Raw genomic sequence first — 17,104 nt, forward strand, 5'->3', positions numbered from 1 at the left:
CTAAAATTTAAAAGAAAAGAAAAATGTCAACACTAAGTCTTTGTAGTCAAATGAAACTACAGGATTACTTGGACAAAGGAGGCCCCGGCTGGCCCAGTTCAGCCCCCAGAGATACATCTCAGGCACTGCCAGGAGGGGAGAACGCCAGTAAGGAGGTGATCAGGAAAGCTTGGGGCACACTCCTGCTCTTGGCAATGACAGCAGGTCTTTACTATTCCCTCTGGACCTCCAGCTGCTCCCTGGAGGTGTGGCCAGATGGCGCTACTTATGAAGCAAGTTTACAGTTACACTAAGGACAGGTGCAATTTGCCCTACAAGACTGCAAAGAAGAACCCAGAATGTGGCTCAAAGGCTTCCTGACAAATATCTTTACTCAGTTTGGCTTAATATAACGTATTTTTGGGGGGGCAGGGGGTGTGCTACCGTTCCATGGATGTTGAAGTTCTTGTTTCTTGGGGCAAGGACATTCTGGAAAGCCTTCTGGTACTGAGGTGCAGCTGTCCACGGTGAATGGGGTGCTGGAGTGGAGATCATCATGAAGAATGGCTCGGAGTTGGACTTGTAGTCCAGGAAGTCCAAGGAGACATTGGCCTGACACAAAGAAAGAACCCAATGGCTGAGTGCTTAGTATATAGATTTCCTCCAGTGAGCAGAGGGTACAGGGTTATGCCGACTTTAAACCTTTTTAGCACATGATCTTAAGTCACAGGTACAAGCATACTGTTAAAACATACCTCTGATTATTTAAGACAATAAGTTTTTGAAATGCATACCACTCTAAAGAGTGACAAAAATCTTCATGATTTTTCTAACACATAGAAAGGTTCCAACAAGGAACCAATGAGTCATCTGGCCTTTGTAGTATTAATGTACATAAATTCAGCTTAGAGTATGCAGTCATGCACTTCAGAACAAAATTTTGTTCTGATGAACCATGTGTGGCAGTGGTTCCAAAAGAAAACGAAGCTGAACAATTCCTGTTGACTAAAAACACAAAACATTACTATGTTTGTGGGGAGGATAGTGGAAACCTATTTTACTGCCAATTGTATACAAGTATAGTAAGGCAATTATATACAGTACAATATTTGGTAATAAATGACTAGGTTGCAGGTTTGTGTATACAATTTATCATTATTTAAAATTTTAATTTTACTTCCATCTACTTGAAAGGTAAAGTATCAGAGAGGGGGACAGAAAAAGGAAGAAAGATCTTTTTACTGCAAGTTCATTTCCCAAATGCCCACCCACAGCCAGGGCTAGGCCAGGTCAAAGCCAGGAGCCACAACTCCATCCTGGTCCAATATAGGAGTTGCACAGTTACAAATACTTGAGCCATCAACTACTGCCCCTGGGCACATTAGCATAAAGCTGAACTGGAAAAAGAGCTGATAACTCAAACTGGATCTGGGCATCCTCAACAATGGACCAACTCACTGTGCCACAGTGCCCTCTCTTATTAGTTTAGAATGTACTCTCATATCATCCATATCTGTCTATATATACACATAAACTATACTGAAAAACAGGTGTTACACTGGCAGTAGCCTCCTTCAGCATTTATTCACTGTGTCACAGCAGCTACTCCCAAGACTGCATCGCATTCTGTGGAAGTTCACTGTGATGTTTGCACAATGATAAAATCACCTAATGACACACTGCTCAGGACACATTGGCACTGTTATGTGATGCATGACTGCACATTTGATGGCTTGAAGTATGTAGAATCAACATAATTCAGAACAGAGGAAAAAGTGAATTAAGTTACCTTACCCTTTACGAAAATAGAGCAGATGACATGAATTATGCCAACTGAAATAGCTAAGCTAAATGAATATTAAATCCAAATTTATACGGACTTATATTTTTTATTTGCTAAGAGCTACTTTTATGAAAATGAAAAGCACCTCACATAAATGCTTTTTCATTGTTTTAGCTGGTTTAGATCTGCACTATTCCCAATGTTAATTCACAAGACCTTGACTCCCCCGCTCCCCCCTGCTCCAATTTTATTTTACTTGTTTGAAAGGCAGAGTTACAGGGATGGCAACAGACAAGACATCTTCTAACCACTGGTTACTTCAGAAATGGCCGGGGCTAGGTCAGGCTGAAGCTGGGAGCCTGGTACTCAACTCAGGTCTTCCATGTAGTTGGCAAGAGGCCATCCTTTGCTCTTCCCCAACCAACCTGTAGGAACCTGGGTCAGGAGTAGCTAGAATGTGAATTGGTGCTAGAAGGGATGTCAGTGTCGCAGGTGGCTTAATGTACTGTGGCACAACACGGGCACTGTTTCTTATCAGCATCTCACCTCGCTCTAGTCTTGACAGCTTCCTCAACTTCTCCCTATGCCAGGCTGCAGGGCCCTCACGCTGCCTGTGGCATCCTTTCCTCTGATCTGTACAGCTCACATTCACCTCCTTTGGGTTTCTGCTTAAATGTTACCTTAGTAATAACCAAGTAACCAGCACATACTGTCTTATTTCTTTAAATGACTGTCATCTAGTGATGCACATGTATATATATATACATCTGTATGCACCAGTTATAAAATTCCATGCCAGCAGAAAGTTACCTTCCACAGAAGCCGACTTTGCTTAATTTACTTCTTCATTAGTATTTTTTAATATTTATCTACTTATTTGTAAGGCAGAGTTTGAGAGAGACAGACATATCGTCCATCTGCTGGTTCGCTCCCCAGTAGCTGCAACAGTCAGCAGAGGGTCAGGCAGAATCCAGCAGCTTTTTTTCAGTACAGGGGTCCCAGCATATGGTTCATCTTCCTCTGCTTTCCCAGGCCAATCACAGAGAGCTCGATCAGAAGCAGAGCAGCCAGGACACAAAGTCAGTACTCATCCAGGCTGTCAGCATCCCAGGTGACAGCTTTACCCACTATGCTGCAATGCCAGGCTCACGTACTACATTAACTGCTGAACTACTTGGTGAAGTAGTGTGTTCTAGAAGGTTGCCATTAGAATGTCTCAGGGATGGGTGTTTGATGCAGCAGTTCAGTTTCCACCTGGCACGCTTGCATCTAGTTTCAGACTGCCTGGGATCTAGTCCCAGCCCTGCCTGCAATCTCAGCTTCCCATTATGTGTACCCTGCAAGGATGTGGGTTCTTGAGTTTTCTTTTCTTTAATATTTTTATTGGAAAGGCAAATTTAGAGAGAAGGAGAAACAGAGAAACATCTTCCATCCACTGGACCACTCTTCGCAATGGCTGGAGCTGAGCTGATCAGAACCAAGAGCCTCTTCTGGTCTTGGGCAAACCTCCACTGTCCTACCAAATCACGAAGCCAGGAGCTGGATCGGAAGCAGAACGATCGGCATACGAACCAGCGCCCGCATGGAATGCTGCTGCCTACAGGCTGAGGACTCGTCAGTTGAAACATCCAAGCTCTTGAATCTTCACCACTCGTGTGAGAGACATGAATTGATTCTAGGCTCTAGGCTTTGGACTGGCCCAATTCTGGCTTTTGTAGGCATTTGGGGAATGAACCAACAGGTAAAAGATTTCCGTAGGTCTCTCTCTGCCTTTCAAAAAAATATATATACAAAGAAATACCGTGGGATAGGAAAATACCAAATTCACCCCAATTCCAGCAATTTTTATATATAAATACACAGTGCCCAAAGAAATTTCATGTTCCCATCCCCCAGTCTCCTAAAGCATGTGCAACTGTCACCTTACAACTTGTGACTAAAACTGACATCAAAAATACAAAGTCACACCTCTCCCAAGTAATCTCCAGGGTCTTAAGAGATTAACCTTTGGAGGAGAGATATGTTGCTAGAATTTCAAGAGCATCAGACCTAAGCCTGGTTTATATAGAACAATAACACCCTCAGGAGTTATTCATCAGCTGGAAAGTCTTTTCAGCAGTTAGAACAAGCTGTTATGCATTTATGTTACCCAATACAAACAAGTAACACTACAGGTTTTCTAGGTAGAGCCTGCCTTCAGATAGGCCCCAGCCTTGCAAAGACAGAGCCACAGCTCCAGCCACTCACCAGCACGTCTGTGAGGTAGTCCGTGCTGTAGTTTTCGCCGTGCTTCCGTGCCTTCCCGTTGATAGACAGGGTGTAATTGTAGTATTTAGAGTTCTTTTCCTATTAAGACAAGGAAAATAAAACTTGCCATGAAATCAGCACACACAAGGAATGAATCCACACTGACTGTCTCAACAGTGCCAAGTCAATACTGGACTTTTTTGCTGGGGTTTTTCTGAAGACCAGCATGGTTTCAATAATATGTCCTATTGTAAAAGCCAGAAGTGCATCGGGCAGAACAGAAAATTACACTGCTGAAACTTGTGTGATGCAAGAATCAGACCAGAACGTAGTGACTCACAAGTCAACAGACTTTCTTTCAAGGAGGGCAATAGCTCATCACAAAGCAAACTGAACTGTGTCAATATCAGACTTAGTGAGAGTGAACATGTTGTGTTTGCTCCTTAGGGTTGGAGAGAATTGTCCCTGTTTCAAAGGTGACTCACCAGAGCGTACCAGTAACTCCAGCCCAGAGGAACGTGTTCCAGTCCACCTGCATCAGGGGCTCCGTACTGAAAAGCAAGACCAGGAAGATGTTAGAGACCAGACAAGGCCAAGCCAGGAAGAAATAGGAAACTAACAATTTTTTCAGACCACTGCCTGACACACATTTAGGTGCTCAATCACCCCAAATACAGCAACTAATGAAAATGTTAAAGAACCCTATGATCCTAGAAACTTCCACAGCAAGAGCTGGCAAATTAAAATGCGGGGGCCAACCTGTCCTGCCAAATGTTGGTAGAGCCAGCAAGATAAGAGTTGTTTGTTGTTGTTGTTGTTGTTGTTGTTTTAAGGTACTTAAAAACACAAAAGCCAACAAGTATATGAGTTACATGAAACTCAAATTTGAGTGACAATAGTTTTATTGGAATATACATTCATTTACACACTCTCAATGTTACTTTCATGCAGCAATGGCAGGGCAGAACAATAGCAGCATGTTCACTATGTCCTACTACTGACGAAGTCCGTGGGCCTGGCCCACATGGCCCACACATGGGCTGCTGGCTGGGCTTTTGGGGCAGACTGAACACTCCACACAACCTTGTGGTTAAACACAGCCAAAGCAGGCAGACTATGAGCCATCAGTTTATTACTTCAGCTTTTCTGATGAAATGAACTTTCAGAGTTCATTTTATTTCGCAAGTAAAGAGAATGATTTTATTTGCTTTTTCTTTACAAGGTTTACAACTGCACCTTTCAGGCAGACTCTAATGCCTAAGAACTAAGTATCTGTCCTTTAAGGATTTCTCTTACTTTCAGACATACACAAGATGACTTTCAATATGCAAAGCAGTCTAAGTTTTCTGTATGGCTCTCAGCCTCACCAAGTAACTTGTCTTTTACACTTCCCGATTCTCACTCTTTCCAAAATGACTCACCTTCCTCAAACACACAAGACTGCAGATTCCCCCTAATCAGGGAAAATTAATGGAAAATTCAGAGAATTATTAAGCTCTCAGACCACCACAAATAGTTCATAAAAAATGCACACCTTTTTGTTGTGCATTCAGGTTTACAATAACAGTTAATCTCAAGCACACTATTTCCTTTAAATTTGGACTTGGTCCTTGGGGCCATGAAACCTGGCCTTGACAGGGCTTAAGCAGTTATCCCTCTGCTATGGTGTGAACACGAGTTGGCTCCTAACTCAGGCAGGACCAAGTGAACAGTATTCAGAAAGCTGAACTTAATCCAGTTTTGCTGTTTAGAAGGCGGGCCTCCTGCTGGGAAGTCCTTGAGTTTCTGGGAATAGGAACTGCTCTCAGGAAGCAGTTCTTCCCAGTGGGCTGGACGTAAAGTGCAGCTGCTACTCTCTGCTTTCCATTCTTCTGCAAACTCTCCAACACATCAGATGTCAAACCAACAGCCTGCCTCACCTTGGACTGCAACCCCCAACAATCATGACTCATATTAAATCTTTCCATCATAATTACCTTGCCTCAGGTATTTCTCGTATTATGAAAAGCTGCCTAATAACACCCTTCCTCCAGGCCTATGAGACCAGCTCACCAGCCGCATGACCACAGACCTTCTTGGCCCAAGTGCACTAGGCTCTGGGTGCTTGGCCGCCTCACAATCTCTCCATAGCCTGTACCCAATTTTCAGTGGAAAAAAGCATCACAGGCAGTTTGAACAAATCTTGGGGTCCAATGCAATGGCTCAATGGCTGAAGCTTTACTGCAAGTGCCAGTATACCATAAGGGCATCGGTTTGTGTCCTGGCTGCTCCACATCCCATCTAGCTCCTTGTTTATACCCTGGGAAAGCAGTAGAGGATGCCTCAAAACCTTGATACCCTGCACTCATGTGGGAGACCCAGAAGTTCCTGGTTCCTGGCTTTGGATCGGCTCAGCTCCAGCCATCGCTGCCATTTGGGGAGTGAACCAGTGGATAGAAGCTCTTTCTGTCCTTCTCTCCTTAAACCTGATTTGCCTTTTCAATAAAAATAAATAAGTCTTAAAGAAAGAAGTCTGAAAAAAAGATTCTAAAAGGGGAAAAAAATCCTTCACTCAGACCCAGATAAAGAGGAAATGGAAAGCAAGCTCCCAGGACAGCCACATGACAGACTTCCTGAGGAAGAAAACCAAGATGCAGCTGACAGCAGCAATTTGAAAATAATTTTTAAACAAATATGTTCCTGTGACTATTTAAAAGGAAGGACAATCACTGTACCCCAAGTCATGTAAACATAATCAGGTAGATTAGTTCTTATTTACTGGCTGGCAGACCAAGAGAAAACATACCAGAATCTCTTTACCATGATCTGAACAGAGAGCAAGGAAATGAAAATGTACATTATTTCATGCTTCAAAAGCTGCTATGAGGGGAAAAAAGACCACTTAACATACCTCATTCAAGTATTTCCCTGCAAAAAAGGTCTGATAGCCACACATGGATCTGAGAATTGCTGGGAATGTGTGTGGTTCTTGGATCTTCTGCCAGGATTTACTGCTGCAGTTTCCCTCCAACGTGTTGTTAACAACGTGATGATTGTGCGGGTACTTCCCCGTCAGGATGCTGGCCCTGCTGGGGCAGCAGAGAGCACTTGGCACATACTGCAAAGGGAAGCAGAAACAAGGTCACACACGAAGATGGGTTTCTTATTTCCAAACAGGATAAGGCAAGCTGCTCAACACTCTCCAAATTGTTTCTCAATAGAATGATTTTGTTCATACATGACATCCTGTATCAGCTGTGCTTTCATTAAACGGCTCATTCATGTGCCTTGCTCATGCACTCCCTGCCACTGGCCGGTTCCAACAAAACATTGAAGGAAGGACTCAGTCATGTTACAAATGCTTCCCAATTGTTTTCTGCCTCTTAATATTATGTTTGACTTCTACAATTTTTACATTAGCAATTCTGAACTCTTTTGCTGTAATTTCTGACCTATTTTATAGCCAGTGTTACACCATTTACTGGTAGAGAAATGTCTTCCTTAAAACAATATTACCTTTATTTTTTCTCATGTTTATTATTCCAGATAATTTTTAGAATTACATCTGAGTAAAAATATATTGTTGAGATCCTAATTGTTTCCCCCACACCCACAAAAAATGATGTGTGTATGTTTGTACTTAGTGCTTTTATTATTCACCAGGTTCTATAACTTTATTTCAATCTTAAACATTTCTGGTCACTTAATTTGTATTAGTTTGTATTGTATTACTTTGTATTTACTATGAATAGACTCCCTACCTTCCCTTTTAAATCTGTTCAACTTCTAAATTTTTTTTTTTAAAGATTTATTCATTTTATTACAGCTAGATATACACAGAGGAGGAGAGACAGAGAGGAGGATCTTCCATCCAATGATTCACTCCCCAAGTGAGCCGCAACGGGCCGATGTGCACCGATCCGATGCTGGGAACCAGGAACCTCTTCCAGGTCTCCCACGCGGGTGCAGGGTCCCAAAGCATTGGGCCGTCCTCGACTGCTTTCCCAGGCCACAAGCAGGGAGCTGGATGGGAAGTGGAGCTGCCGGGATTAGAACCGGCGACCATATGGGATCCCGGGGCTTTCAAGGCGAGGACTTTAGCTGCTAGGCCACGCCGTCGGGCCCTCAACTTCTAAATTTTGACTTTAATGAATTCATTTAGTTTTTCAACAATTCTCCTGTATTTTTTTAAGTTAGAAAAAAAAAATCAGAAAAAGTAAAAATAACACTTCCCCTCGCCCAATTACTTTCATTAAGCTCACAATAATGACCACAGAGCCTAATTACGATTTAAGACATTAAGCCTTCTCTCAACCCTAACAATAATGTCGTGAGTGCTTTACCTTGAGGAGAATGTGAGCCATTTATCTGAAATATTCATCATTTGAAAGGATGCAGTCTTCAAATGGTTAGTAAATGATCAGAATGAATGTTAAAATTTTCAAACTTTCAAGCATCTACTGAGCTAAAAATTTAGCTTTCCTTCTTTCAACCACGAACATCATAGTAAGTATTACAATAATACCACACAAAACTTTTTACAAGTCACACACTGACCAAAGAACTTTTCATGTGTTAACTCATTTCACCTCACAATAATCTAGCAGATTTTAAGACTTCCATGGAAAAAGCAAGGGCTAGAGTTGGAATAACTAGCCCAAGGTTACACGGCTAAAAAAGTGGGCAGCATTCTGTCTCTCCCTGTCTTTCCATAACTCTGAATGTCAAGTGAAAATAATTCAATCTTAAAAAAAAAAGTCAATACAAGTGTGGTGGTGGGGGTGGTAGTGGCAGCCCAAGGCATAACAGAGTAGGCCTGCAGTGTTGGCATCCCACATGGGCATTGGTTTCTGTGCCAAGGAGCTGCTCTACTTCCAATCTAGCTCCCAGCTAATGGCCTGGCAAAGTAGTGGAGAATGGCCCAAGTCCTTGGGCCCCTGCACCCATGTGGGGGACCTGGCAAAGTTTCCTGGCTTCGGACCAGCCCAGCTCCACCGCCTTGTAGTCATTTGGGAGTGAACTAGCCAATAGAAGCTCTCACCTCTGTAACTCCAACTATCCAATAAAAGGAATCTTTAAAAAAAGAGAGAAGTCAAAAGTGGCAGCATGATCCGAGTCTGCTCTTACACATACTGCCACGCTGACATCCAGCAGGTGTCCTGACATGAGTTACCCATGCATTCCTGGGCTACTACATACTTGTTTACAAGCCATACTGTTCAACTTTGAGGTTGCTACTATTTTGTTTTGGACCTCGGCAACCATGGTTTTCTATATTATGCATTATATATGTAAGTGATTACATATGTTATATACAACTTGGTCAGGTTTAGTAATGAGGACTAACTGGGCTCTCCTTGGAAAAACTTACATAGAACAAACATTACTCAATTCTTACAATCCATTTTCAAACCTCAAACACTGAACTGTTAAAACTCTATAGCTCTGATTTGTGCAAAACTGGCTTAGAAAAATACCTGCTGTTAACCTAAACTGGCAACAATATTTCAAATATAAGATTTTTGAGCATATATAAAGTCATTCCTTCAGATCAGGCAGGTAACTAGGAAAACCCACAAAGATCACATCAGATACCCAAGAAGAGTGTTTTTGTCCCCTTTAGGATACAAGTATAATTTAAGTCTAATGAAATTAAATGAGGTTCAAAACTCACAGCACTGGAGAAAGTCATCCCCATCTCTGCGATGAGAGCCTTGGTTTTCTTCAGTGGAGTCTGTAAAATAAGCAATTTCAGTCAAACAGTTATTTCTGCTGATAAACTGAAACACATGGAACACAATTCATGTTTTGTTAAATCTTACGCAATCTCTTCTTCCTGAAGGATGGCTCTGTCAACAGCCAGGCCAGTCCTGTGTGATCCTGGAGATGAACTGCACAGGCTTGGTGCCAGCAGCTGTCTACTGTGCAAAGGTGCTGGGGTCAGAATGCAGGCAGGCAGGGACCCTTCACAGCTGTTGGCTCTATTCCAGCCATGCGACTGGAATGAAATGCTGGTGCCCTCTGCTTGTTAGCCACCAGTTCACTTATGAGTTGCAGAGGAAGACCTAGCTCCACAAATTCATCTTTGGAACTAGGCTAAGTAACATGGTGCAAAAGGCAGCCTTCACCCTTTCTAGGCACAGGGACAACAACACTGGGATCCAGGAAGCTGGACAGGATCCTCGGAGAGAGTAATTCAAATTGCACACACTCACAGTACAGGAACCCAAACACATTTCAGCTATGAGCTCACTGCCCCTGCACCAACCCTGTCACCACCACCAGGGACAGCCCTGAACCAGGCAGCAAGCAGGTGTGCACAGAATCCTGTAATCCTGTCAGACAAAAGGCTAGTTGAAACTATTCTGTTTACATCCTTTTATTCTTAGTTAAAACCTAAGATCCTGACAAGTGCAGAGAACAAGTGATCAGATCCTAGGGTATAAACAGAAGGACCATTCATGTAAAACTTTTAGAACAAAACCACCAGCCAGAAGAGGACAAAGTTAGTTGTAATACATTAAGTTCATAATGTCTGAAATAATGTCAACATCCAAGACCATCTTGAATGAAGTTTTAAAAAGAAATATTTGAAAAACAGAGAAAGAGTGCAAGTACACACACACGTTCTTCCACCTGCACATCCGTTACCCATATGCCAGCAACAGCCAGGGCTGGCTCACACATTCAGAACTAAACCTGAGTCTACTGCACAAGTGGCAGGGACCCATATTCTTAAGCCATCACTTTCTGCTTCCCAGGGTAAACTGTGGTAGGAAGCTGGATTGGAGACACAAGAGCTGGGGCCTGGTCTGGGATGTGGGTATCCCAGGGGCATGTTCACTGCCACACTGAAAGCTCCAGAATGTAACCTAAAGTGTATTTTCTTGGGTGATAAATCCTTAAGGATAATTCAGATATCTAACTAGGCTAGCAAGAGATTTTTCCTCCACTGTTTTATAGAGACAGAAGACTTAAGGAATTCATTAGCACAACAGGATGAGAATTCTGACTTCTCTAAGCAAAGCTTTCATCATTTCCTGATCAGATCCTCACCAGGGTCCCAGAAAGTGCCAGAGAGATGCTAGCTTTCAGGAGCAATGTCACAGGCTCTCCTCAGAATGTCACTGGATGCTGAGCTCGGGAAAACAGCACTTGGCTGAGTGAAAAACACTGGGTGGACAAAGAGGGAGGGAAAACCAGAATGATATTCAAGTAGGGAAAAGACTACATGGGACTTAATCATCAAAGGGATAAATATGCAACACTACTGAAGGCTGTCTGATTTACAGTAAGCTATACTGCATCTTTTTATTTAATACACAAGTATTAAATACTTAATGTGCACCAGGCATCAATCTAGGCAGTTGCAGACAGACAGAAGGTCCCTTCATGAGCCTTGTACTCAGAGGTGTCAATAAGAGGTAAACAGGAAAGTAATCATTTTAGGTAGTGGCAAATGCTGTGAAGGGAATAAATCAGGCTGATCTGATCGCAGCTGGCAGGAAGACAGCTGGAGAACTACTTTAGATGAGTGATCAGAAAAGGCATCTTAGGAAGGAAATCCAGGGCTGGGAGCCATGCAAAGAGGAGTTGGTCATGCAAAGATCAGGCAGAACGCTGTGGGCTGAAGGAAAAGCAAGTCCACAGGCTGCCAGTGCAGAGAAAGAAGGGCAGTGCAGTAGAAGCAGTTTAGGAAGTAACAGGGAGAGCAGGGAATGACAAGGTCAGAGAGAGGCAGCGGCCGAACGCAGGGCTGCACAGCAACTTTGAATTTAGCTAAGAAACTTAACCAAGATCTTTATGTTGCTCATATTAGCAAAACAATCTGTAGACAATTGTAAGATGTGATTAAGAAATCTCAAAGAAAAATCATACTGTACTGAAAACGTGTGTATCCACCCGATCTAAATTTAAAATGGATCCTTAAGATGCAACCAAAGACAAACTCATAAGGTTAAAGTCAGTCTTTAAGCAGCAGCCAGAGGCCAACAGGTCGAGCCACTGCTTGCAATGCCAGCATTTCACATCTGAGTCCTGGCTGCTCAACTCCCAACCCAGCTCCCTGCTCACATGTCTAGCAGGGCAGTGGAGGTACCGCCGCTACCCTGGGCAAAATCTGGAGATTCAGGCTCCTGGCTTCAGACTGACCAACACTGAACCAGAGGCTGTCACTCTTCATTATCTATTTGAAAGGCAATTTTTAAAACCTGCAAATATGTATATAAAAGACAGCAGCCAATGTTACGCTCTCATGAGAGCAAAGGTTTTACTTTACTTGCCTCAAGTAAGACTTTCCTCCAAAACCCGAAGGAGGAACTTACTTTCTTGGGTTCATGGATAGCTGCTCTGAAGTTGTTTTAATAATGTTGATCAGGGCTGGTGTAGTAGTATAGTGAGCTAATCCTCCACTCTTTGGCACTGGCATCTCATGTGGGCATCAGTTCATGTCCTATCTGCTCCATTTCCCATCCAGTTCCCCGCTTATGGCCCAGGAAAGCAGCAAAGGCTGGCCCACGTGCTTGGGCCCCTGTACTCACTTGGGAGACCCAGGAGAAGCTCCTGGCTCCCAGCTTCAGAACAGCTCAGCCCTGGCTGTTGCAGCCATTTGGGGAATGAACCAGTGAATGAAAGACGTTTTCTATCTCTCCTTCTCTTTTTATAAAAATCTACCTTTAAAAAGAAAAGCCGGGGGGGAAAAAAAAGCTGATATTCCCTGGCTCCCTTTTTAACAGTAGGAACCACTTGTTGTAAGCACAGCAGTGGAGGGAGGTATTGATTCTTCCCCTATTATTTCATCATGCTTCCTTCCTTTACTTCCTTCAAGTTCTGATCCTACATAGTGAGTGATTTTTAAAAGAACAACCTGTAAAACACCTTAATGAGTGAAAACCGTAAGTAAGTAAGAACAGGTCTACGGGCAAGAAAGTAAAAATGGAGTCATCGAAGATGCTACCCAGAACACACACAGGGAAAGCCTGAAGACAATGCTCTTGCATACAAGACTGTCGCAAAGACTGACAAATTCTACATTAAGCCAAAATTACCCATGTGCTATAAATCCTTTGACGTGAGTCAGTGTGGAGGAGTTGATTACCGCTGATTTTTCCCATTAGGCAGCAATTTGTAATACTTTCTGCAGCAGACCTCCATTTCACAAGATATTTCATGCAAGGGCTCCAACAATTCATAGGAAATACACATTATAAAATAACTACATGGATTTAAAAATTTTTTTACACCAAAATAAATTCATCCTTTAATTCCACATTTTCCTGCCAACTTCTTGATACCGTAAATTAAGGAGTTGGCTCCACTGTCATTGCTACTATCATGTTAGCCCAGGAATGGGGGGGGGACAAGCCTGGTGCCCTGGGGTCAAAGATCACCCAAGCTTCGCCCCTTGTGAGCCATGTGAACCTTGGTCAAGTTACTTAACCACCTTGCAAACAGCAGAGGACACTTCTACACCAATTGAAGTACAAGTCAAGAACACCTGACACTCTCCTGGCTCCAAGCAAATTCTTACCTTTCCCCTTTGAGGAGTGGTTTGACAATTAGGGCAGAATATTCTGAAAAAAACTGCGAGAGAAGTTGGACTACTTCACAGAGCTGAAAGCATTAATTTTAACCTGTTTCTTCCACTCATTTTATTACCTCTCTCCAGCATAAATATCCACAAAAAAAATCTGCTACTGGTAAAGTAGGGAATAGAATTAACATACAAAGCGAACACTTCAGATGGGGGTGATCTAGAACTGAAGAACCTGAATTCGGCACATCTGATACTTATCTGTTTCATTTTGAACAGAAGTATCAAAACTTGACCTTTTTGTTCAGCACATTAGTCCCTGGTCCAGGTGGCTTACTTTTTCCGGACAAAACATTCTTTAAGGATACAAAGTTTGTGAAGAGGAAGGTAACTGCAAAAGGTGTGGAAACCAAAGTGAAATTCAAGAGGGAAATGAAACCGAAGCTATGAGGTAAGGAAGGATACGTGGGAGAAGTGTGGAGTAAAAATACAAGTATTTAAACACCAACTAGAAAAGCTGTTCATGCTTTCTGAGTAAGAAATTCAGTGTACTTTACAATCTAGAAGGGGGTAGTTCACACAGTTCAAGGAGAAATACCCCAATAATAGAAATAGCTCAAATGAAATTTAAGGTTTATTTGGTGCTTTGAAATTCAGGCATACGTGCATACATTTACATCTGCTTACCCTTACCACCTATAGCACACACGGACAGTTTCCATTCTACGCTACTCCAGACCGAAGCAAAAACGTTGGCAGCTACCCACCAAGCTGACTTCACATACCCGTGCTTGCTGGGACCAGAAGGTAAAAAGCACTGAGCCAGGCACCTCTAGCCTGGAGCGTTACTACTTCCAGCATTTAGCAGAAAGCAAAAAGGAGAACTAAAAAACCTGAAGAATGCAAAAAGGAAAAGAAAAAATTTTTTTAAGGAGAGGAATGCTGGGCCAAGTCCAAGTCGGGGTTTTGTCTCCACTGTGTTGTGAGGCGAAATCTGACAAATATGCCTTGAGCAAGGACATCCCTTTAATGAGTAGGATTGGGGGGTGGGGGGATGAAGGTTCCCAAAAGTCAAAAACTGCATAACCTCTAAGATACAGTAGCAAAATTAGCCCTACAGAATGAAATCGGAGGACAACACCCATCAGATAGAAAAGAGAACACTGACAGTATCAGGTGCACCAGCCAGGCGTTAAATTAGACTGAATTCTCTTGATTTTATGAGGCAAAACGCACTCAGCAGCCGGACAGCTTATCCACCACGTTACTTCATGTCAGCGACTTTGTAGGTATCAAATAGACACGAGGGGGCCTGGGTGTCTCAGCAAGTGGCTAGGCTTGTGCTCCGACCCTAACCCTAGGGAGACACCAGCAGCGCTGCCGTGCCTTCGGCCAGCACCTGCTCCCCTCCGGTCTAACCCCTCCTCAGCTAGCATCCACACGTGCGTCCAGAGACACGAACGCAAACTCCGCAGCACGACGGTCCAGACTGCACGGTGTAAAAGTCCTACGTGAAGGGCCTGGAGTGGCAAAACCAAACCTACCCAGGGTCAAGGCAGCCAGTCCCGGGCGAGGGAGGGCGGAGACGCGGGGAAGAGAGAGCGAGAAGCCAAGGAGTCAGCCGGGGAGATGGAGGGGCGGGGCAGAAACGGAAGAGTTACCATGCCGCCGAGCACTTCGTCCTGGTCGTCGGTGAGGAGCAGCACCACGTTGGGCCTCCGAGAGCCGGTCGTCCGCCCGGAGACCTGCAGGCAGCTGCCCAGCAGCAGCAGCAGGAGCAGCAGGGACACGGCACGGCCGCAGCAAGGCAGATGGCCGGGGCCGCCCCGCCGGGGCCCACTTGGAGCCAGAGGCACGAGCCGCATGGTGGACAGGGCTCCGGGCAAACCCCGGGTCGGGGTGGAGGGACGCGCAGGGCAGCGAAGGGCGACAGGACAGCGAGCCGCAGGGAGAACAGGCTGTGGCGAGAAGGCCAGGGTCCGCGGTCAGGCGTTTTCTCCCCGGGCGCGATCACGTGAGGCGAAGACAGGGGGTGGAGCGCGCCGCACGGTCACGTGACTGGTGCTGGTGGGCGGGGCCGCGGGCGGGAGCCGGCCAGAGGGAAATGCCGGATGGCGTAGAGGGTAAGGGGGCGAGGGCGCCGGGCGAGCCCGGCAGGCGCGCTGGCCTCGGGCTGAGGCTGCAGTTGCTTTCCGCCAGGACCTGATTGTGAGCGCTTGGTAGAGAATAAAATGGAGGAGAGGGAAGGTGAGAGGCGGGGGCGGGGTGAGAGTGCAGAGGCTGACCGAGGAACAGGATGGACTGCACCTGTAGGAGTCAGGTGGGGAAGTCGGTTTAATCCCCGAGTCCAGGAGAGTGTATTCAGGCCCGTATGCGGAGTCGTTTTCTTTGTAGTGTTTGGGCTTTAACCTGCTCATTCTATTACACGTGGAACTGGATTTCAGCTCAGCTCTCAACCTCAAAGCCTGATCGCTTTACCCCAATATTCCTTGTTGCATTTTTAAACGCCTTCTTGGGCGATGATAAAGACGTTGAGCAAAAATGGAATCCTTGAAACATAGTCGCCAAAATACCTGTTGAGACGTTGAGCGGAAATCCAGGCTGGCATTGCCTTCTGCATAGTTAAGCTGAAGTGTATCGATTCTAATTATGAAAGGAACATTAAAACTTTTAACTACTGGAACATATTCAAGAGTTAAAATTTGTTTTTAAAAAAATTGAGCCACTTTCAACACAATTTAATTGAATTCAGAATAAGATTTTTTAAATCTCAAAAAACAAAGGCAGTTGGGACTGATGGAGTGGGTGTGTGATTAGCACCGCTCATCGGTTAGCAAGGCTACAAAGAGTTTGTGGCTGTGTGACAAGGCCCAGCAGAATGTCTCTGGTCACTTCATTGCTGCCTCACTCCATTGTATGGACACTCAGTCACCCCTCTGATGTTTCACAGAATTCTCCTGAGGGTGGTGGTGTTTTTCCTGCACATGTGAAATGATTCCTGTAAGTGGTATAACATCTCAAGCTGATCAATCAATGCCGTACAGCTTAAAGCACACAATAGTACAATTGAGCCCACATCATCCCCAAACATCCTGTTATGTGCTCACCTTTGTCCTGGAATTTGCACTAAAATAAATAATGTTTTCCTTGAGAAATGGCTTGGTAATATCTTGGATACAAATGGCAATTGTGTAGGTACTAATAGTTTATTTACCACACAGCCTCAAACTGCTGCATTGCATGAAATGACGCACTTTGGCTTCCCCCCACGTAGAGCAGAAAGTGTATTGGATATCTTCTAAGGGAAACAAAACATTGTGAGCCCTTACAAGATTATGGTTTGAAACGTCTACCATTTCTTTAGGGAAAGAAAACAGTTTATAAAAATTTCTACCTTGTATTGGCATTCATATTTAGGGAAAGAAAACCGTTTATGAAAATAAAAAAGTTTCTTGTGAAGGCCTGCTGTTTGTGGAAAGGCTGAGTTGCCTGATCCCTTTCACTGCCCTTTAACAAAAGAACAAAAAACAATTGAATCAGTACTCGGTGAAGGTGATGGTAATTAATGCATGATTGATTATAAG

General features: G+C 44.0%; 1 protein-coding gene across 1 annotated transcript in view; it reads right to left on the reverse strand.

Moving 5' to 3' along the window:
- Positions 1–15,546, reverse strand: part of GNS (glucosamine (N-acetyl)-6-sulfatase) — a 32,919-nt gene extending 17,373 nt beyond the window's left edge. The window contains exons 1-6 of the mRNA XM_004582994.3: positions 15,182–15,546; positions 9,663–9,722; positions 6,900–7,106; positions 4,495–4,560; positions 4,010–4,108; positions 424–591 (exon numbers count right to left, since the gene is read on the reverse strand). Of these exons, the coding sequence (XP_004583051.1) occupies positions 424–591; positions 4,010–4,108; positions 4,495–4,560; positions 6,900–7,106; positions 9,663–9,722; positions 15,182–15,385 (804 nt within the window). The 5' untranslated portion in view covers positions 15,386–15,546. The remainder of the gene's footprint in view (positions 1–423; positions 592–4,009; positions 4,109–4,494; positions 4,561–6,899; positions 7,107–9,662; positions 9,723–15,181) is intronic.
- Between the last annotated feature and the right edge of the window lie 1,558 nt (positions 15,547–17,104).

This window comes from Ochotona princeps, chromosome 15, assembly GCF_030435755.1.
Source record: "Ochotona princeps isolate mOchPri1 chromosome 15, mOchPri1.hap1, whole genome shotgun sequence".
In the NCBI taxonomy this organism is placed as follows: Eukaryota; Metazoa; Chordata; class Mammalia; order Lagomorpha; family Ochotonidae; genus Ochotona; species Ochotona princeps.